This window comes from Anopheles nili, chromosome X, assembly GCF_943737925.1.
Source record: "Anopheles nili chromosome X, idAnoNiliSN_F5_01, whole genome shotgun sequence".
Classification (NCBI taxonomy): Eukaryota; Metazoa; Arthropoda; class Insecta; order Diptera; family Culicidae; genus Anopheles; species Anopheles nili.
This window is the reverse complement of record NC_071293.1, coordinates 5,388,081-5,411,548: the sequence shown is the minus strand read 5'-3', so window position 1 is coordinate 5,411,548 and position 23,468 is coordinate 5,388,081. Positions and strand designations below refer to the sequence as shown.

General features: G+C 48.8%; 1 protein-coding gene across 1 annotated transcript; it reads right to left on the bottom strand.

The window, feature by feature from the left end:
- Positions 1 to 11,952: 11,952 nt before the first annotated feature.
- Positions 11,953 to 18,795, bottom strand: LOC128728711 (rapamycin-insensitive companion of mTOR). The gene is made up of 6 exons (XM_053822348.1): positions 18,750 to 18,795; positions 16,223 to 18,252; positions 15,947 to 16,135; positions 14,200 to 15,878; positions 14,041 to 14,132; positions 11,953 to 13,650 (listed from the first exon to the last, which is right to left on the bottom strand). Exons 1-6 carry the CDS (start codon positions 18,793 to 18,795, stop codon positions 12,419 to 12,421), a joined length of 5,268 nt encoding a protein of 1,755 aa, XP_053678323.1. The 3' UTR covers positions 11,953 to 12,418.
- Between the last annotated feature and the right edge of the window lie 4,673 nt (positions 18,796 to 23,468).

The window sequence follows — 23,468 nt, the reverse complement described above, 5'->3', positions numbered from 1 at the left end:
GTTTCAACGCGCGTCCAACGTGGGTGCCACATGCTCCGGACGCACACTATAATTAGGGCTTCATTAAAGGGGTGGTCCTATCAATTTTTCCATTTTCGTGCGGACCCCAGACGTGCGGGTCCGGATTCGGACAGGTAGGCCGGACCGGGCCCGTTCGCGCGAGCCCTCAACCTCGTCCGAGGCGGGCTCAGCCGACCTGAGCTGAGGGCCCTCACGGTTTCTGCCCCGCGGATGCGTCTGGCTTTTCTCACTCTCTGTTTGCTCACGCCCGGTGATGGCTGGAATGGGCTTGCCATTAATACTTTATTGTTTCTATTACTGTTACTGTAACTGTGCTATTATTGTTTCCCTTTTCCCTTTTTTTTTGCGCAGCCCCCTTTGCAGCCCGCGCCCTTTGCCTTTGCCTCCGGGCGTCTTGGTTGCGGACGGACCTCTGGCGATGTTTGGTTTTTGGAACGGTTTGTGTACTTAAGGCGGCGATTGGCCTGGCTGGAAGCTCCCGGTAACGGTGATGGAAGTGATGCTGCTGGGTTCGATGGGAACAGAGCGAAATGCACATTTTTGGTCGTAGTGTTTGGTTGTCACGGGAATTGGAAAGCAGTGGCTGGTTTTGGAAGTCCACGGAGTAAGCAAAGCAACAAGAGATCACCTTCCTTTCGCGTCTAAATCTCTTGGTTTGTGGAGATCCTTGAAGGTTTAGCAGAATCTTTGAACGATCTTTGACAATCTCTGGTTCAGATCTTTGTAGAAAATTCATATAAGAAATTGAAAGGATTTGTTGTAGGTTTCTTTGAATCCTCACATGTTTTTTGGGTACACTTCTTTTAGATATAAACTGTGAAACTAAACTACTTTCTGCAAAGAAGATCAAAAAGCTTGTCAAAGCTTACCCAATGTGCTAACGTAATTTAAGCTGTTCATCATCGTTTGTGTTGCTACCATTGTTTAATAAATTTCCTCCCAAAACAGGCCAATATAGCGGGCAGCTCGTACCTGCAAGCTGACGGTGTTGGGCATTAAATATCCGACGTGTCGCAGCCTCAAACCAGCCCGAGCTGGGCTCTACATTATCGCTGCCTTCTTTCCGTCCGTACCGGCTGATTTATCATCAATGAACATTCATCGTCACCGGGCACCGCTCGAGGACCACCGGGGCGTCACATCAGGATGCACGTCAAAAATATGCAAACAACCGAGACGTGTATATGGTCGGTGTAGGAAAGGAAAAAAAAAAGAAAGAAAAGCGAATGCGCGCGACTGCGAATGAATTATTATCGCCCAAAAAAACAAAAAAAAATGGTGAAGCTCGGACGTTGCGAGTGCTCCATTATCCTGGCGCTAGGTGGAAAGGCAAGGGCATTATTTTGGGGACAATGCAGAAAAAAGCTGATTATATTTTAGTTATTATAATGTTTCGCTACACCCCGTTATCTCCAGCCGCGCCATATCCCCAGTCTCCTTTCGTCCACGTGCCTAGATGTGAGCGGGCAGAACCCAGGTAGGCTGCAGGACTCGTGGTTTGGTAATCAATTTTCATGCTAGAAATAAATTGACAATTAACATACTAATTAGGGACAGGCTGCTCGTTCTCATATAAATTTCCTGCTACAACACCACACGGTCCTGCGGATTCTTCGGGGCAGCCCAGCGAGCGGGTTAGGTGTATCGTTAATATTGATTTATGGGCCTGGTCCGCCCTCAGAAAGTCCCACCGTTTGGTTATCTTCGTTTCTGTTTCATTTGGTCGCTTGTGTGGTGCTCTGTTTGTCTTCTTTTTTCTTCCTCTTTTCTGGTTTGTTTTTCAACCCTTTTTCTCGCTTTCTCTGCCTCCCTTCGCTTGCCACTGCGCTCCGGGGCTGTAGGGGAGTGATTTTTATTGTTATTTACCTTTTTCGCGGGGCGCTCGGTGGTAGGGCCGCGAAAATAGCGCCCCCAGGGCGTATACGATTTGCACCACGTTCCGCTGCTTCCGAATCGCTAGCGTTCGAGCCGTTTTGGAGGGAGGACACCGTTTGTTTTGGGGAGTGAAGAAAAAAGAAACAAAAAACCCATGGCATGCTGCCGTTGGGCCAGGACACATTTGCATGTCCTTGCGGGACGATGGCAGCTTGTGAAACACGACATCAAACGACACCATCGAGATGAAAGGTTCCTCCATCGATCCGCGCTGCAACGCGATCAAATGAAGTTTGTAAGTTTATCACCTCCATAACGGGTTCGTACTGGTGGCATAAAAACACCAAACAAACAAGCATTTAAACACTTGCGGAAAAGCACCAGTTTTGGAGTGCATCACGAGGCTGTTTCAGTGCACATTGCACATTTCGTTGCAAAGCGAGCCCGAAAACCTCGCTATCCACGTGAAACCGTGTCACCTGCAGCTGTCAATTGCTAATTTACGATCACCTTTCTCCCGCTGTCACATGGCCAGTTTGATAGCTTATCGCTCGTTTTGACAGTTGCTGCGCATTGCGATCACTTTGCTCACAAACACGCCATTTTGAGTGCGATCATTGCGAAACGGCGCCGTAAATAATTTTTCATTACCGTAAACTTCGCATTCGCCGGTGCAATCAACGTTTTGCTACGGAGCGACGATCAATGCCAATGTAAACAAGCAACATATTCGCATTTAGTTGCCATTTGCGTTGAGACCGGAACCGGTATGCCTTCTAATATGGCCGCCATTGCAAGAGACACGTGCTAGGCGGGGTGCGCATGAAAATGCATGAAAATACGGCGAATATGATGCTAGGAGATGTCTCAGGAGCCACGACCCGCCTTTTGGGGGCATTGAAAACGAACGTTTATTTCAATCGCCAGGTTAAGCAAAAACACTCGACATCCAAACCGAAATGGAACGCTCGCAATGACCACAACCGAAGCAAAGCAATAGGCATTGGAATTGGTGCCATCATCAAGACCTGATTGCAAACTGGTCCGGATCGTGCGGTGAGCTCGGCGAGTTTGGTTAATTAACGCGGACCACAAACTGTGCGTGGATGCATTTTTATTATACCCACCTTCGGCAGTTGCCGTTTGCCTGCCAAAACCATCCTACGCTCGCTCGTCACTTTCTTTTGGGATCACGCTGACGCCGGCAAAACCCCCGGGTGGCATGGTTGCCCTTTCTTTCGGTGGTTGCGGGATCTCTTATCAACCCGCGCCGGATCTCAACAAATCCGGCGGGAATTCCTTCTGGCGCACGCATGCCCGCGCGTCCTGTGACAGCTTGCTACAGGACCTCGCAAGCCAGTGATCTTATCGCCCGAACTCTCTGCCCGGGATCTGCTGGCGTGGTGACCGCACGGGCAGATGTCTGGTAGCCGTTCGGTCGTTCCGTTTTGGTGGGTTTCGCTTTTTTTTTTTTGCTTGTTCCAACCAACATGCCTGGTGTCTTCGTCTCCCGTGTTCTTCACCATGTTCAAATGGTTGTGTATTTTTTTAATGTCCCGGCTCTTGTCGCTTTTATTTGTTTATGGCTTCCTCGCGAGGGTCCTGCGATCGCAACGTGGGTCTCATTCGCGATACGAGCCTATCGAGCGCCGTGTAGCATCGAAACAAATCAATCCCCTGCCTTTCGACTCCACATTCAGCAGCAGTTCACCTTCGTGCTTCTCAAACATCGATGCAAGGTGATGAGGCCGATGTTAATTATTTGCGTGTCAACCGGCTTCACTGGCTGGAGTTGGGAGATAAGACAAAAAAAAGCCCCATATAGCTGCACTGCTCGCGAACACCGTGGGGATCGATGCGAGCGATATACATGTATATTTTGTAAATTTAATGTCACCAAAGGTTTGATAGTGGCCATCAGCAAATGGCAGTAATTCGCGAAAGGTTGTCAGGGTTCGCGATTCCACCCGGTTGAGACACGCTAATTAAAGTACACCGCGTTTATGCTCGTCGATCGAGAGAGCGACAGATACAAGGGAAGATGCATAAAAATGCACAACTAGCTTTAATTAATCAGAGAAAGCCGCCTGGAATGTGGCAAGTCAGTGTGAGCTCTCCATTTCACGCTCTCGAGCACATTTAACGCAAAAGTTGTTGACTTCACAGGCCTGCTGTACCTCGTAAGAATTACCAATCCGAACACTCAGCTGCACTTACTAAAGTGCCCTGTTTACGCCCTTTTCGAGTGCTTCTTAAACGCGACACGTTCACTTCACTCCTCGCCGGTGGCCCTTTAACCTTTCGCAGTAATTATTTCTCCCTTCCAGCTTCGCAGGACGCCGGCACGATGGCTGCAAATCCACTTCATGACTCTCAATTAACCCTTCCAGCCTTTGACGACAGTAATTCTTGCACCGATTCGGAAGCGAAAAGCAAAACAGGGCGCCGGTAAGTGTTCCGATCGGGTGGAAGATTTATGGCCACCACCGGTGCCATCCGTGTCCACCCATTAACCCTTTGGAAAATGAGAGCAAAGCGGTTCCGTGGACGCTTTTCCGGGCGAGCCTTTTCCCCGCTAGCCTTGTAGAGGGGCAGATTGTGCGCCTACCACAGCGCAGGGCACCGCGTCAAGTGGAAATGTAATTTTCATGTGACTTTTAACGGTCCGTTTGAATCGTCCTCACGGTGATTCGTCCTCTTCCAGAACGGGTGGTCACGTGCTGCGTGTTTGCAACGCCAAACGCCGCTTTGCCATATTTTACATTGCGAGTGTTCATGCTTTTTTTTTCATCTTCATTCATTACTCTATAATGTTCATTATCCTGGCGTCCGTACACACACACACCAACTCCGGGCGGTCGTGTGCAGCGAACGGAAACGTCATTTGTTACCGCCGGAGCCGACGGATCAGGTGGATTTTTGGGGATTGTGCGGCGGATTACCGGGGCCTTGGTTCGATATAAATGAGACATCAAAAAAGCGAACCAACAAGGCGCTCCTGGTAGGGCACGGGCAACGAGCACGAGTAATACAATTTTCCGCGCCACCGAAGCGTAACATTGTGCACCACGCTCGAGGTGCCGGATTTAGGGAAATGATTCCAACCAGCGGCCACATCGCAGAGCCCTGCAACGTGAGGAGGGTTTTGCGCGTAGACGCACGCAAGGAGACACACGGGAAGACACCGGGCTTGAATGCTCGCAACAGTTTACTGCCTGAAGCACCCTCTCAAGAGGGCTAGTTGGTGGGATTTTCCAGCCAAAAAAGAAAACCCTAAACCCGAGCGGGAACGAAACAATCGATTTATCTTCTGGCGAAATGCCCGACCTAGCTAATCCCGAATCCCACGCCACACACGTGGCCTTCCGCGTCGCTTGCTCGTCGTGTTCTTTTTTACCCTCCTCCCCCTCCCCTCCCCACCCCACCTTTACGGGAAAACGCAACACCCTCCGCGAGCGGGGGCCCGGCTTTGGGTAAGTCATTGAAATTAATTTTTAAAATACGTTTCCTGATTTCCCGCAGGACTCATAAAGGAGCGTTGTTTGCGGATGTTGCGTCCGGAGCAGTTTCTTTGAAGGGATGGTGTCCACACACACACATACGTCGGTGACATCGGGCGCAGGCTGAAGTGTCCCTATTCTGGTGCAAAGGAAGCAGCTTCCGGTGTGATTACCGCCGCGTGGTTCGGAAATCCGGGCCCGTTACACGATTCGGAAGTCCATAAAATGGTTAACGAAAATGTGCGCCCACCAAGTGGGACATCTTTTTCCACTTAACGCCAGCCTGCAACATGCCCGCCCTGCAGGCGAGCCTCGTTGAAGGAAACGGAAGAAAGGAGGGCGCAAAAAAAAAGACCCAAAAGAAAGAAAGAAAGAAAGAAAAACGGATAGCAGCTAAAGGGTAATCGGAGGGACTAGGAGACGGCATGAAACCATTGGAAGGACCCCGAGGAGAAAAGGGCCCTGCAACCGCGACGACAGGGTCCCATTAGGCTAATGTGACCCAGGGAACGCGCAATCGAAGGGTCTCGCTTGAGATGTCACTCGCGAAGGGCCGGGAATGTGTCCCCGGGTTACGGTGATGGATGGGAACCAGCCCCGAGTGTCGACGGGCTGTGACGGAGGGTTTTTCGGGGTTCCTTCCAACCTCCAATGCGTAAGTGAGTACGATCGAGAGTTTATCCACTGCGTTCGATGGGTTTTAATGAATTCTCGGTATGTTTACACGCACGCGCCCTTTGAGGGTTGGGTGATCGTGGTGTAAAGTGTCGGTAAGTGGCTATAAGTGTAACGATCGTGGTGTAGCGGAGGATAAGGAACGTCGGTAGGGCATTCCCTCAGGGAGCTTGAGCCACTTGGTTTTAGTAGCTGCAAGGAATGCACCGCTGCGCCGTCAGTAACTCTGGGGAACGCTGTAAAACAAGGTCGAAATATGGCGTTTGTTGTGGAAGGATAGGAATGTCTACTGATTCAATAATTTTAAGCCTACTTTACTGGGAAGGAGACAAAATTCCCGGCCATCGATGTCACATGGTCTGTGGGCTTGGAAATTGATATCAGTAATGAATTCTGGGTTTACTTAAAGAGGAACTTCTATGACGTTGCTAAAATTCCCCACCTAATGAGCAGATTGGATAAGAACTCATCGATCTGACCCATTTCTGTTACCCCCATGATTACCCGTTACTTTAGAAAGCGTGACTGACACTAACTTAACGCTCTCGCCCAACATTGTCACATTTCTCTACCAACGTTTCGAGAAAAATTGCACTTCACCAACCGAGCGGTCCGTTCAAAGATGCGACCGGTTGACCTGGCCGTTCACTCTTTTTTTATTGCCTTTAAAGCTGTAAACCGAGCGGGTTGCCATAAAAAAGTATCATTAGCCAGCGTTTATGGAGTATTTGTACAGGATTAATGAGGTGCAAAATGCACCTGGGCCGGGCGATCGGGCCGGGGATCGTAAAGCGGGAATTTATGGGCCTGTGAGGATATTTTAATGAGCCTCATGAAGTTAGCGATCCGTCGATAGAACCGGCCAGTGGTGACGTTTAATATCGCGCCCATAATATGATGTAAATATTTTTAACTGCCGATCGTAGAGGATGTGGATTGCTTCCGGTGCGCTCTCGAGGTGGTGTAAGGTTTGCAAGATAGATCCAGAAAGGTTAGTTTAATGCTACTGGAACCCGACCAGTTAAGGAGCTAATCACCGTTTGCTGGCGTACCTGTTGGCTGTTATTGCACAAAAAACGGATCATTAAACCGTTCGTTGGACACGTTCTTTGGAGGGCAACCGGTTATAAAGCCCTTAAGATGATAGGTGTTCACTGAGAGTGAAGGCCATTCGGAAAGAGCTCGACCCAATTCTAGTGCGAGCTGAGATGCCAAAAGCTGCGTCCAACTTCTGGGAAGACTTTCACCGAACCGTCCATCCATGTCGGCACCTCTTAATGCTTGTACGCGCCAAATTAAGCGATAAAGAATCGCACAAGCAAGCGATCTTCACCTTCGCCTGGGCGGACCGATTACACCCAGAATTGCACGTTTTTCGTCTCCTTCCTTTTTTTTTCTTCTGCAAAAAAAAGCGAACCCACACGAAAAGCCCACCTCGCGGACTGTTGACCTGACGTGCCGAGTGTGACGCCGGTTAGATAGCGCGAACATCGGTGCAGGGATGCATGCCGATCGCGACCGCAGGCGTACGGGGGGAGCAGAAAAAAAACCGCCCAACCGATAATGCTAATGTAAATGAATACTTAACGCTATCTCTATGGGCCCATAAAATACGCATTAAATTGGCAATAAATTAGCCAATACCACGGTGCGACATACCCCGATCAGAATCTCGACCAGCGACCTGGAGCAGGTGAATGGATGTGGAGAAGAAGCGGTGAAGTGCGATATCCCAAAAGCAGTTTTTGTGGGGCAGTTGTTGCGTTTTCAAGCTGAGATTTGGCGCGTGACCTCTCGGGAGGGGTTTTTGAAAATGGATGGAGAGCAGTTGATTTTTGAAGATCCGAGATAATGGGCTAGATTACCATGTTAAGCAGTAATGCTTGATTTAGTTTGCTGCAAACTGCCTGACAAATTTCTGGCCTTCCATCAAGGTGTGTTGAAGACGGTGTTGTCCTCCATTTTTTCCCGCGTTCTCAAGTTGTTTAGGCTATTAATTTACGGACAACCTCTAAGGTTACCGAGACGTACTCTAAGCAAAAGCTAAGGACAGTAACTCGCCAATTGAATCGAGATGCTACCCAGAACGGGACGTCCTCAACTTCCTACCATCCAGCAGAATTCAACGCAGAAGCAACACAAGGGAACAAGGGAATAAACGTAGAAAGTGAAGAACACGCGGTACACGAGCGCACATTCCTTAAAGAGGCCATAAAAAAAAAGATAAACCAGCAAACAATTACGAGGACGAGCTCGGATGCGGCAAGCTATCGAAAGGCTAGATCGATCGAAAGATAACGAATGAGTGATGAGCAGCATGGAGAGCTCAGCAATCCGCACCTGACATGATCCCGGAGCTCGGCTGACGACATTTACCAACACCAACGCACAGGTACAAGGGGAAAAAAGGACGAACCGTTTGGTAGCTCGATACGGTTGCTCAACCTCTAGGAATCAGCTGTCACCAAATGCCATGTTCACGAGAGAGTCCTGGCGAGAACATCTTTGAGGATTAGGTGTGGTCTTGGGTGTTGTGAGTATTTGGGTCGGCATGTCAGTACGCAAGCGCTGTATCGCCATTTTGTGGTCTCGAAACCCCCCATTCGAACATCTGGACATATCTGAGCATGTGTGGTTAAAAGGTTGACAAATTCTAGCAGGATTTAACCATAGAGAATAGAATTATATAACCTAATTTTACAGTTTTTTTCTCTACTTCAAGCTAACACTTCACACCTGAGAAAACAACCCCTTTGTGCGTGTTTCGTTGTGTTGAATTGCGAAACTCCAAACACACAAACTCCTGTCAGTCCCGGAAGACTTGGGAAGAGCGCGAACGTACAGCCAAAGTTCGCTGGCCTGATTAATATCCGGCTCGTTCCGCAACCGTGTTGCGGCCGCTTTCAGTCAGACTCACAACAGAGTGGTAGAGACCCTCTTAAAACCTGCTGATAATGGGATACATTTTATCGGTCAAATAAATGCACCCGAGTCTGGCAGCAAAAAAACATTCAAAATGCATTTGAATGCCGGTGCTATCCGTCCGTTGCTCTGCATTCGCTTCACACGCAGCTCTCTTGCAGCTCCATTTTCGCCAGCCTTGCAACATGCAGATGCATAAGCTCGTGTATTCGTTTTATTGGCTGTGTGTGAGTTCGTCAGGTATTTTTTTTCTCCTTTTTGAGTACTACTTTAGTGCCGCTAAACCCTCTGCTGCACCAGCTAATCTATCATTGGTGTGGTGGCTTTTCCTGTCCTTTTTTTCTCGCTCTTTCTCTCTCTCTCTCTCTCGCATTCTCTTCACCTTCCTGTTTTTCCCCCCTACCCATCTTCGGCGGCTTGCAGGTTTATCTCAGTTCCGCGGTTTGCTTCTGCGTGTGTTCCGAAAAGTACGCACGCGGAGAGGCTGCATTTAATCGCATTAATTATTTTAAATGGCATAAATTTTACAGCCCCCAACCTGGTCGGCGGCCTCACAAGCGGCCCAGCGACAGCGAAAAGCTATTACGGAACGACCGATTGCGGGCGGGATTTTGGGGCCGATTTTGCATCGTTATTTACGGCACCGTTGCAGGCTGCCTCCCCGGGAAAACCATCGGCTGTTGGTGCCGGGAAAATGGGGCTTCTGGCTTTGGGCTTTTCGATTGATTGTTCCGGTGCGATGCTAACGCGAGATTTATTCGAGTGATGAGGCGACATTTTTTCGTTCAAATCACTCGGAAGCGTTAGCATCATGTTGATGAACTTACTGCTTATTTATTTACTGCTACAAGCATTCACCTGAATCGTTGGACAGTATAAAGGCTAATTTAAATTGAGCTTTTCGCTAATAAACATGCTACGTTTTGATGTTCTTCCATGTGTACAAAATATCATTACGAATTGTTTACTACTTTTTACCTAAGAAACCTATTTTCGGCTTAAATTGGCCAGATTTGAATCTCTCAGACCTGAACCGAACATTAGTTGTACTTCATGCAACAACAAAAGAAAACAAAGCTTTGCAGCAGAAAGCTTTTGCATTAGCTTTTGCTGTATCCCATAAGAGTGTAGAAATGAAAATGTATCAAATTCATTAATTATTATCAAAAATAGTCGGAATCAGGATAAAAAAGGTTATTTTTCATACAAAAGAGCTACAGATTTACTACTAATTTTAACAGATTTCGTTTAGAATAAAGCATTCAATTTAAAAATTTATTATGATAATGTCATTCAATATGTGTTATTTAAATAATTTTCCCATGTAATAACTTTATTTTCCTTTCCTTCTAGAGATCGCATTGGCTCTCATTGTTAAGAAAAGGCCTCCGCTTGACTATTGTCATGCTTTAGTTGAAATAAGAATATCAAAGGTAATAAATGTATTACAAAGAATGGTTGAAACATCGTTAAACTGAAGCTTTTAGGGGGAATAGCTAAAAATCTACAGCAAAACGACACTGCCAGATTACAAACTATAAAGGTTTAGTGAAAAAGCTACTACAAAAAAGACATTTTTTTAACATTCCTCAATTGGTTGGCTCTCTTTTCCTTCGACACTGCGCATTCGCAAACTAGAAGCTATCATTTGAGTCGTCACTTCGAGCCGGTGTCCAATTAATCTTGCCATCCAAGACCGTGCGAGCAACGAAACCGACCAATAAAGGCGTCCTCTAGAGAAGGTGACCCTGCCTGAACTCCTGGTACGGAATCCGACCTAAACCGACAAGCGGCTCGTCGATTAATCATGACTTCTTCCAGGCTCACAAAACGCTCCGACTCCGGGGCCCACGTCTGTTTCTATTTGTTGTTTTAACTTTTTAGCTGCCATTTCCCAAAAGGGCCACCGATCCGTTGGCTACGCCTGCTGCTGCCTCTCAACTCCGCTGTCGACGCTGTTCCGTGATAAATTTGATCGTTTACCGAGCGCAAACGCGGCAACGCCTTCCTTCGCTTCTGCAGGTTTCCCGCACTGGAAATGAGCTTATCGAGTTGGGGATCTGGGTGTGGATCCTCGCTAATTAGGTGGACCGCTTGCGGTGATATAATTGCTGGGGGTAGCTGCAGGTTTTGCTGGCCCGGCAGGCATTCCGCTTGCTGGTCCGGCGATCGATCGTTAGTTTAATAAAGCCATTCTCACGAATTAATAAAATATGTGAAGATACTTGTCGGCATTCGAGCATTAGAGCCGCAATCGTGCAGCAATCGATCAAGGCACTGCGATTAGCATACTCGAGAGACCCGCGAGAACCTGGGAATAAGCCACTTTAAGCTCGAGGTAAAGGATGTCTGATAAAGGTGTTTTTTAACAAACAAAGTTCCATTATACAACACAACTTTATCAAAACTATAAACAAAAAATGCCATTTAAGATGGTCGGCAGCAATAAAAATTCTTTATCACAGCAGCCGGGATAGAATTTGCGATGTATCTGTGTGAATTTTGGGCTACAAGAGATGTTAGAGACAGGATATGCATTGAGGGGAGTGTACTCTGGTCCACTAATGCCCGTTTATTTGACTCAATCAGGTAGATACTATTCAGAGAAAGCCAATAGTGATACTTTTTGGAGCAACTTACATCATTTCAGCTGTTCGATCATAGTTACCCATAAATACAGAAGCGTTGTTAAGGTGGTTGCTATGACAACCATCAAATCGTCCAGGGGAATGGTTTATAAAGCATAACGTGCACCAGCTTTGGTTACTGGGATAGATCCTTATAGCTCTAAATTTTATACTAAATCCCTCATTGTCATCATACCGACCTAATCTACTTGTCGCTAAAAACGTCTCTCCGCACGTTCAACAATCAGAATAAGAGAGCTTGTAGTTGGAAAAGAAAACAAGTATATTTTATTCGGTTCATCAAATAAATGAATTCAACAATTCTAACGCGTACGAAGATGGTTACTAATGGTTACAAGGCGCACCATTTCGCGCAGGCTCTTGAAAGGCCGGAAGTGCCCACACGATACCTAGCTACACAAAGGGGCCACACGTCCCCACGCTCGAGTGGGGTAAAAATAAGGGGGGTTTGTAGACTAATACGATCACGGAGTACACCACATCCGAGCGTGGGTGGCCTCTTTCGCAAACTCCCTAGCTAAACTTACGCCTCTAGATATAATACAATCGACGTGCTTCGTGGGATGGGGGAAGGGGGATGCGGAACACATATCGGTTTGGGTGTTCTCGCGCGTGTCAGGTCGACTCCTGCAGGTTCGGCAAAGGAGTACGAGGAGTACGCTATACTACGCCGCAACAGGTTCGACGGCAGTTTGGGAACGATTAACGTAACTTTGGATTGTAACAGCCCGCTGAGTGAAGGTCCTGCAAAGGACCCTTCAGCATTGCCGGCGGTGTCTACTTATTCTTCGTAAGAGTGGCCTCAGATTTTGACGCCTTCAACCGGAGTCGTTGCTCACAGAAAAGCGCCCCAAAGTTGGCGGGTCCGGGTTGAGTCGGGCTGGTGACGGCACTCGCACTTCCGGTGCTGATGAAGGATGTCGACGAGCTGCTAGCGGACAGTGGTGACGGTTGACTTGGTCCAGCCGTGGGCGTCGTGGGTGAATAATCATGCCGGCTACGATCGCGGATCGGGAACTTATTGCGTGAACAGCTTAGATCCATTTCGAGCGTGTAAAAGCGAGGTCGTGGAGGAACCGTACCAGCACCTCCGACCGTGCTCTGACTTCCGGTTGAACGGGGCCGGTTTGCAGGTGGTAGCCCAAGAGCCGTTGGAACCGCACGCAAACGCACCGCTTCGTCTTCCGGCCGAGGTGGATCTAGGACACGTTGAACAAGGGGTTTGTCCTGTGTCGAATGTTGCCCGGGAGTTGAATCCATCTCGTCGAGGTTCTCCACACTCGCCTCATACACGCTGGCCAACGGAGGCGATCGTAACAAGGTCGAGCCCTTGCCAGCCACTGGCGGGAGATTCTGCGTTTGGATGTGTAACGGAGCGGCCGGTTTGGCCGGTGGTTCATCACCGTCACCAGCAGGGCCAAGGAAGTCGAGATCAAGGAATAATTCCTGCAAAAACCGGCGCGATCCGAGCCGGTACGTGTTTCGGCCAAGTAACCGGCAAACCTCCGAGTAGAGACACACGTCCTGAAACGCGTCCGGTTGCGTTTGTTTGAGATCTAGCAGGACGCTTCGGGATTGCTTACTCCACACGGGATTCGCGAGTCGTTGCACGTGCCGCAGGATGTTGTTTGCGATCGCGTCATCTACCGGAGGCCGATCGGGACCGGTCTGACGTGGGTTCCATCGTTCGTCAGGATTATCGCTGCGGCAACATCGAACGCATTGGGTTCGATTGTGTCGGGCATGTGACCACCGGACTTGGGTTCGATCGTCCGGCACGTCAGTGGATCCTGGAGTGCTTTTTGGTTCCTGTTCGTAATCGAACGTGCCATCTTCTTCTAACTCGAGCGTGCGTATTGGGTGCGTCTTAGCGAACTTTGCCGAGCGGGTTGTATCCTTAGCTGGACGCATCGTACCACGGTTAGAAAGTATAATCGACCCTACTGTCAAGGGACGGTGCTGTTCGTGTTCCGGAAATAGCTCCATAATGTCACGTGGGAAGCAAATACCTAAATGAAAAGCACATCAACGTTAGATACATCGACAACATCTTCTTTTTGTCAGCCTCAAGCAGTGATTGGCAGTCTTCTATGCTAAGAATCAAGTGAAATTTTAAGGGATGTGAAATATGAAAAAACTCAACAGCTAGGCCACATTCTATAGTGAAACAAACCACAGCCTATTAGCAGTTTGATAAGAATCATGGAAATTGAATAAGAAAATGTTTTTAACTCAATTATGCATACAGAAATTAAATCACTGATTTGAATGAGTGTAGCTCAACGAGTCCTTTAAAAGGAGCTTATTGGGATGTTCTAATTGTCGATTATACAACTAATATGCCTTTTAGAACTGCATTTTAACGTTCCCAATCACTGCTTTCAAGCACACCGACTCACCGACAAAACACGGTCCTTGCGGGTTTGATTTCGTAGGATGAAACGATCGGTTCATCTTCGAGCCCGTGTTGCCATCTTCGCTGAGAGAGTAGCTGAAACGAAGTACCAAAAAAACTCATCAAAATCCACCTTAACCTCACGAGAAACCTCCAAACTTACTGCTGCAAACTAAGCCGGTGGTACTTCCGATCGAGACTGCCAATCTTCATGCTGTACGCGAACGATTCCGCGTACGAGGGCACATGGCCCGATCCGAGCACACGTGGATTCTCGAGCATCTCGATTTCATCTCCATCCGCCGACGAACAGGACAATAGCGGCCGCCGGACGTGACTCGCGAGACGATGCTGCTTCCGGCCCAAACTAGGCCCCTCCCGTTCGGAACTCCCAAGCAACGAGGAGCTTGGAATGGGCGAGAAATCACCCGCTCCGGACACTAGCCCCGAGGAGGAAGCGGTCGCACCCGCGGCCAAACTCACGGATAGGCTGTTGGCGGCACTGTTATCATCCTCGGTGGTCGAAACGAAGCTAGGCCGTCGTCGTCCACCACCCGGTGGTCCATCTCCATCACTCTCACTGCCAAAGGGAACGGTCGGAGTGGCCCCAGCTGGACCTAACCAATCACCCGGTTCGTGTACCGGCCAGTGTGTGTTCCGGTCGTGACGTACCGCGACCCAACCGAGCGAACGAAGCGCATCGGCACCGGAAGCGGTGCTGGCGACCAGACACAACCCTCCGAGGGCGGTCGCACGGATCGAGTAGACTTCAGCGGAACGTACGAGCAGAACCAGCTGTGGTAATAACCACGGATAATGCTCGCTCATGTACTCGATCGCTTCCTTATTCGTGTAGGTATGTGCCATCGCCCACATGGCCGCTTTCAAACGTAAGCACTCACGTTCATCCCCACACTGACCAGCTCGGACGCGTTCCGCCAGTTCCGGAACCTGACCGTGACGCAGCAGTTGCGAGAAACCCTGGCTCGTTTGTACCAACTGGCCATACAAATGTGGTGCGAGGTTAGGTGCCCCAGCTGCCGATGTTCCGTCACTTGGAGCTCCACTGGCCACATGTCGCCGACTGTACGTGCCATCCTCGGTGCGTGTGTGTTGCGTTAGGTAAGCGTGTGTGTCCGCCTCCACCAGTAGTACGTACCGCTCGTTATGAACCGCAACCCACTGCTCGAGCTCTTGTGGAACGCGAGCTTCGGGGTGATTCAACCCACGCGGAATCGAGTAGAACCGCATAAGCACCATCTTCCCACGGTGGCCAAGCCGATCAAGCCGTGGCCAAGAGTGTGCTAACTCTTCGAGGTACGATCGTTCGTAGCACGCCTCTTCAAGCAGCTCCAGAGCGGCGGCTTGCACACACCGGGCCTGTCCGTCACCCAATATGGCCGCCACCAGCTTCAACATCAGCTGTATACCCCACACCTCAAAGTTTGGCAATCGAGCGCGTAACAAAACGCGCATTAGTTGGGTCGCGTACAGCCGCGCTTTCGGCCAAGGATGCCGCAATAACGCTTTGGCCAGAATCGCACGTGGTTCACCCTCGAGACTGTAATCGAGCCCAGACACGATCAGCTTCACGTAGCAAAGGTGATTCGTTTTCAACACGATCGTCGTTAGTTCCTTAAACACGTCCGTGTTGCGAAGGATCTCGAGCCCGCGCTCGGTGCGACACATTCGGCCGATAAACAGGAAGTAATGCTGACACATCGTACCGGTCATGTGCAGCGGACTGAACAGGCACTCGTGGGCGGATTTTTTCGCATGAATCGCCAACAGCTGCCGGCTGATGTCGGTGAACAGATCCGTTAGGTTGCGGATGTACTCGAGCTGAAAGGGAATCGAGAAGGATAAGAAAAATCGGCCATTTAAGGGATGATGTTCGCATGAAACGTTACCTCTGGTGATTGTAACATCGTGTCGATCAGCTCCAAGCCAGCCGTCACGTACGCTGGCATCTGACGGTTGCTGTTGAGATGTGAAAAATCCTGATGCGAGAACCGATTGTTGCTTGGCTTGAAGTAATCGACAATCCTTCGCACAAAGCGTGTGTTCTGCTCATCCAGCTTCATCCCTAGCAGGTCAGACTAATGGCGGGGAATGGGGACAAAACAAAACCGAAAAAGATCAATACATAACCTCAACCATCGCTAACTCTGCTCGCTCACACTCACCCTCAGGATCGTAATGATGATATCCCAATCCCACATGTTAGCGTCCTTCACCGCAAGTACGTTCGAATCCTTAATCAACCGATCACCTTCCTTTAGACTGGACCACAGCTGCTGCAGCACATTCCGCTTAGCGGTGCGTTTGAGCGTGCTGCTGCTACCTCCACTGCTGCTACTGCTTCGAGTAAGATCTCGCTCGAACCCATCGTATCCGGGCTGTCGGGACCAGTTCCAATCGTACGCCGATCCACCACCACTCCCAGACATGTTTGCGAAAAACCCACTAAACCCGCCAAGACCCCCGGTTGATCCGGTTGAGTCATGCCGCACGCGTTTCAACCCATCTAGTGTGCCGTATTTCCCCGGGATTGGTGTCTGTTGTCCGGCAGTTGGAACCAGCTCCCGGCGAAAAGCGCGTGTGTTAATCAACGCCCCACTCTGAATGATACAATCGAGATAAAGGCTACAGGAAGCGGGCCGATTCTGTAGCATCAGGTGATGCTGCTGGAGGGCGCTAATGGCCGCTCGCGCTTGATGGCTTCCCTCGATCGCACGGGCGACCAACGCCGGTAGGGCTGCGGCCGGTGTACGCGTGCAAATCTCCGCAGGAAGTAGACAGTGCAGTTGGTGGCATATCTTCGCCAGCAGGATGGTGGCACGCACCGAGATGAACGTGTCGCTAGAGATGATGACCTCGATGAGCGCGTTCAGCAGCCCGTGTTCGACGAAGCAGTACAGCAGTAGTGCGAGATGTACCTCGCAGAGGTTCGGAACAGCTCCGGCCAGACTGGGAAGGATGGCGGTACCTTCCGCTGCTACGAACCCTTCATGCAATCGCCAAGCGTCCTGATACTCTGCCGGATCAACAGCGGACATCGCGACGGAATACTCATCGGTCCAAACCGGCTGCGGAAGCCCGATCAGCTCGTACAGCAGGTCAAGCACGGCTTTCCGGATCTCGAGCTGATTCAGGTACAGGATGCCGATGAGCGCCTTCAAGCCAGATGGCCGGTGTGGGTCACAAAACTCGATCGTTCCCGCCCACGATCGCAACACCGACAGTAAGGCGAGCCGGCTGCAGGTGAAGCGCAAATCGCGCGCATCCTTATTCCGATCCATGATCCCGACGCGGTACGTAAAATCGCAGTACGGTGCAGCGAAGCAATCTAGCCGTACTCCAGCGGTTTCACGCGTCAGTGGCCACTCCAGCAGGTACAGCAGCACACCGCAAAGGCTTTCAGCGATACGTGGGCTGTGACATTCGAGGACACTGCGTGTGATGACACCGACTCCACCACACGCGATCAGCAGCATCGGGTTCAGTACACCGATTTCGCACAGTGTCGCAAGGCAACACCGCAACAATCGGTCTTCTCCGGGTCCTCCACCCACGTGCCCACCAGCACCACCACCCGGTCCACCACCAGGACCACCACCAGGGCCACCAGTCGCACCTAACCCGCTACTGCTCTCGCACAGCGCCACCAAACAGTGGACAATCGCGGGATGTAGATCCTCCGGCGAGACCGCCAACATCCGTCGGACCAGCTTTAACGCCTGCAGCCGTTCCTCACCATTCCGCAGCATCACGTCCAAGCTGCGACACGTGAGATGCGCCAACTGGAGCCGGTTCAGCTCGCGCAAATCATCCGGCGTGAGCAACAACCGTCGTAAAGCCCGCAAAGCTCCTGCCCGAATCTGCGGCAACTGATGCACGAGACAGCGGCTAACGCAGCAGATCCATTCCAACACCGTGTACACGAATGTGGCCTCACGTAGCGCCGCTATTTGACCGGTAGACTTTCGCAGCTCGGATCCACTCGGATCGGTCGTATCCGTGTGCAGTGAGCCACCACTTCCAAGCCCGACGTCTCGCTTCCACCGGTCAATCAGCTTCACCAGCCCATTCAGCAGGCTGAGCCGCTTGTTAGTGGTCGTATGGGACGCACACAGCCCGGTGAAAATGTCCTGTGCGTTTTCGCGCAGCGTCTTGCCCGCATCCAGCCGGTAACAATCTTCCGGTGCCGGTCGACCTACAATATCAAGAAAAACCGTGCCGTAAGTTACGTGTCGATACGGTGAACGGGGTGTGGGGTGGAAGTGTGTGTGTGTGGAGAGGGGGGTGAGTTTCGGCGAGCGAGAGATATTTTTATAGCTCGCCTGTGAAAGCGAAAACAAAGCCAACCGATCCGTGGGGTGGGGTTGTCGCCATTTGTTCGCAAAATCACAACACAATTTGACATTTTCCCTTTGCGAAGGGGACGGTGGTGGACGGTTTTGTTTGGGTTTTCGCCCAAAACACTGCCTCGTGTCAGTGAACTCGAGGGTGAGCCTTTACCGTCTCTCACTCACCCCTTGCAGAAGGAGGTGGAATGCGACGCCCAGGCGCCCATTCGAGGATGTAAAAAAAAGAGGGAAATAAAAACAAGCAAATTAAAGAAAGAATAGCGTGTTTTGGCCTCTTTTTGTCGCTTAATTAGACACCCTCCCGAACATGAAGAATAATCGAAAGAAAAAAAAGGATGCTTACTTCGCTGGCGTAGGCTCCTTCGAATCATCCAACTGGACACGGCCATCCTGATGCGGTTCGCTTCCTGCGCTTGTTTGCCACCACACGTCGCGCAATGCGGTCCGAATTCGGCGTTTGTTTTCCGAGCACGAGTGGGATTTTATTTTAGTCTTTGGGGTTCCGTTCTTTTTTTTTGTTTTGCTCCGCTGATTGGCGACGCTTTTGATTGCTACGAATGATTGGCTGTTGGCTCGAAATCGATCTACGATCGGCGGCCCAGAAGGGTGGTTGCGCTTCAGCGCGTTCACGCAAAGGGAAAGCACACACGTGGTCGCGTGGAGCTTTGTGAGCCTTACAGTAGGTTGATGGAAGCTATTTACGGTGAGGTTGATGAGAACGTTGCCGATGATGCTGCACTAGATGTATCACTGGACGCATTTTCACGACCACGCGGCTTCTCGTGACGTCCGTCTATGGCGAACATGTGTTTCGGATGGTCTAGCTCATTGTTGTGGCCACATGTTGTGGCCGTCGTAATAAGCGTGCTTAGTCCGATGCTTAGCAAGAGGTTAGCTGTCTGTCTGTTGTCGAATAGCTTGTGAAGGACGCTACGTACCTACGGCGTACCTGGTTTGAGGTTAACACTTCGACCGGATGTTGGTCAGTCTCACCTAGGGTTACAAATCAATCGGTCGTGATTAACAAACGCGTAGTAGCGTTCCGCGCTGTTGTACCGGGCGTTAGACTAGCGACTAAAACGGTTCACAGATTGGCTGCGAATGCGAAAGCTGAAAAAGGAAAAACAACATCAAGCGCCCGTCGCCACGGAGTACTTTCCTGCTGCAGTTTCCATACGCACCGAGGTTGTTGGTTGCTCGAAGGTTCTTTTTCTGCTGCTTGCAAACCACAACGGAGCGGAAGAGTATAAATTAATTATTTATTAGTATATTACAAAATTCTTCACTACAACAATATCTTCCAAAACAATCACGAACACACGCACACGCATTCGAGCTGTGACATCGCTAACGTCAGACCACGCATCAAACCGTCAGTTGATTTACGAAATGTGCATCTGTCAGATCAACTGCCGTTGTTTTTTTATACCAGATGTAAAGCAATAACATCGCGTCGTCGAATTTAAATGAGAAATATGTTAAACCAATGAATAAATGCATTGTAATGTAAAGTGGAAGGGACGAAAAACATGCTCTGAATTTGAATGAATAGCTGCGTGGATGAATAGCCGTACTAGATGTTTTGAATTCACGCGCAATGTGTAGCGATGCGATATCTTGCGATGTTATATCGAATAGAAGCTTGATGCTTTATCCTTCCACAAGATTTGGACCATCTGAAGACAGTTGAAATTTGTTGCATTACTTACCATTTTGTCGGCAAAAGCATTTGAAATGAACCAAGTCCACAAATTTATTTGCGAATTATAATGTAAATATTCGAATATTTTATTTATTACTCCCTCAAAACACGTTTCCCCTCTGGCAACAGCACAATGTGTTTTATCGCTAATCTTTCGGAAGGGAAGGGTGTTTATCTAGAACTCTTACGGTGCTGTATGTGTACGGGTTTTTTCTTTTTTTAAATGTTTCATCTTTGTTATAGAACTTCCATGGCTTCTCTCCGCTTCTCCTTACTTCAATGTATGTTTGAATGTGACATGGAGTTTGTAAATTTGCCTTGTTTGCCTTCAAGGAAGCCCGCACCGACGCGAGCAATAAAAGCAGCGAGAAAGTGAGTGTTGTATAAAATCGAAAAAGACGCTTGTTGTAAGATTGTGCTTAGATTCTTCCTTGTTTCGTCACTCCTTGTAGCCGCAGAGATTGCTTTCTACGATACATATACATTTGCCAGTCGTAAATAAACTGTAACGTAACGTATTTGCTCTCCTTGAGCTTTCAATAGCAAACAGCAATGCATAAGTTTAATAAAGTTATGCAAACACAAACGACAGAGCGAGAGAGAGAGAGAGAGAGAGAGAGAGAATAAGAGAAAGACACAAAGAGAGAACGAGAGAAAGAGAAAGGGAACGCGAGATAACAAAGATAGGAAAATAGAGACACTTAAATTGAAACGTGTCAGGTACAGCCAGTGTATCAGGAGCAACAAATGATTCATAAAACTCATAGCGAAAAACACCAAAAAGGATATCGAAAACAAAAAGGTTTGGAAGGAGCACTAAATGGAATTAAAAGCACGTAGAAAACTAGAAAGTAGCACTGTTACCGTCTAAAAAACCGGCTTGCCGAACGGTATAAGTAACTGGCGAAAGACGTGTTAATGCAGTTGGAATGGTGCTGCTTCCGGTTGCTACAGCAGAAGATATGGTGGCGACATCTCTTCTCTTCTACCGCACCCCGTTGGACCCACAGGAAAGTGTTTTGTAAAAGTGATCGCTGCCAGTTGAACTAGTCACGCTTGCCGTTCCATTCGTACTACTGCAACTTCTACAACGTTCGCTTCTTATCGGGGTCGCATTGGAAGCTTCCGCTCTGCAATATGTCTAGAGATTTTAGTCCATTTTTTCTGCTTCATTTATGCCTATTAACATCACTTCTCGTTACGCAGTTCTCGGCCTAGCTACATGCAGCCAAACAATCTACCTCTTACTTCGGCTTCGAAAGACGTCCGCAATATTTCACGTGTATAAGTAAAGCTTTTATCGGGAATCTGGCTCTGGGGCTCTTTTTTTTGCTTTTTTGGTTTGTTTTTTCTTTTAGAATACGTTGAAAGTGAACCGTGAATGAGTTAAGATCTAATATAAGTACGCCTTCTGGTCCGTTCATCTAAGCGCTCTAGCAGCATGTTTCTAATGGATCGAATCGTAAAATTTGTCGCAGAAAAGGCGCAAGATGTCGGATACGGGATATCTCTGCCCGTGAGTGTTTGTATGTTCCGCATGGGCGGTTGGTGTGCTTTAAATCCTGCCAATTCACCTGCTGGCTTTGGGGAAGTAAAGGAGTTGGACACGGAACGGGATTAGGGGGAGGCAAGGGGTTGGAAGGCGCGACAAGAAGGAAAAGATCCAGCCTTCCCCCCATAAGGGGGCTCAGCGTGTCGCGTTGCCGCTGTCAGCATGGCGGAGCGAAACGTTCCCAGTGACAGTTCGCTTCCGCGGCCATTTTTTGCTCACCGGAGACAGCTAGAAAATCTCGCTTGTGTCTGACAAACCTGCGTAGATCGGGAAAACGAGAAACCGGACGGGTCATCCACCCCCACCACGCCGGAGACGGGGGTGGTCCGGGTGTAGCGGGTGTTTAGCGAAAAAGAGAACACAGTTAGTGGAAAGGCATTATACCGCGGGGTGGTGTTAGGAGGAAACTTTGGAAAAGTGTGGTATAGTTGGGGACCTCCGTGCGGTAAGGCCCGGCGGGGTGGTAAGGGAAAGAAGGTAAGGGTTGGATAACGGTAACATGTCCTTTGCGTTAGAAGATATCGAGAATATTGCTATACGAGAAAAAAGAAACAAACGTAGTGCCAAAGGAAGTAGAGCAAGAAGAAAAAGGATTATTGTTAAAAAATTGAGCCAAGTACTGATTAGTAGAGAGCGAGAGCAAGAGCAAGAGCAAGAGGTAATGAAATCGATCCAAAAAAAGGCAAAGAACAAATAACGAAATTCGCAAGAAAACGGAAACCATACTGGTTCAGCTAGTTAAGAAACATGACCATTTTGAATGTGAAAGAAGTAGTAAAAGAGTTAATAGTTGTGGATGCATTTTTTGGTAGCACTGGATATGGGAGTTTGATTGGTTGTTGTTTACGGTACGCTGGAAAAATATATAGATCTGGAAAAAAAGTAGAAAAGGGTAGAAGCCGGGGAACTCATCAAGCAAAACAACTATAGATTTCGTTCGTATACTGCCCATTCGTTACGGAGGTGCGCTGGATTTGCATATATGGTGTGTTTCTTGAACATGCTGTTGTGGTGTAAGTGGTAGCACTGTTTGATCGACTCCGGTGTTGTCCGGTAGAAGAGAAGCGATGATCCTCGGTTAGTTGTGAAAACAACAGGGTGGATGAGGTTTTACAATTTGTACAACGATGGGAGTCGCACAACACCCATCGAGATGCAAGCATTACACCGAAACGTCGGTGTTCTGGTGGATAGTAGCAAGGTAAGGTAGGGTGTTTAACATCCTGGGTGACGCCTAGAGTCCGGGATATAAGATATCCAGGACACTGTTTAAGTGAAACAATAAAGTAAAGAGCTAATAAATAAAGATGTGAAATTTAATCCACCTGCTACTAGGTCAGGGATTCTGAGCAGATCGATCATATACCGATACGGATCTTATCTGAGAGAAATGGAATACACAAGAACATATTTTGAAGTGGAAGGAAAAGATAACAAAGTCTGATAGATCGCAGCACTATGGCCACCGGCAGCTAAGAATACTAAGGAAATAGGCAAAGTAAGCTAGAGCTTGGTATTGCGATGCATATATTTTGTTGCTGCTAGTTCTATCAGTAGTCATGCAGTTATTATCTCGCTCTCTCCCCCATTTTTACAAATAACTCCAAAGTCTCCCTCTTCAAAAGTATCCTTATATTCCTCTCTCTCTTTCTCTCTCTGTCTATCTTTCTCTCTTTCTCATATTTTTTCTCTCTCTGTAGATCTGTTTGCATTCCTTTCTTCTCAAATAAGCTGCCACAGAGCTTTTCCGAGTCTGTAGACCAGCAGCAGTAGTCTGAAAAAGCGCATAAAATGTCCACCATATTCGC

Coding starts and splice junctions, on each gene's coding strand:
- LOC128728711 (XM_053822348.1), bottom strand. CDS start 18,795: ATGGCCGTGTCCAGTTGGATGATTCGAAGGAGCCTACGCCAGCGAA. Junction 18,253..18,749: donor AAGGAGCCTACGCCAGCGAA/GTAAGCATCCTT, acceptor TTGATATTGTAG/GTCGACCGGCACCGGAAGAT. Junction 13,651..14,040: donor GCAAGGACCGTGTTTTGTCG/GTGAGTCGGTGT, acceptor CTTTTCATTTAG/GTATTTGCTTCCCACGTGAC.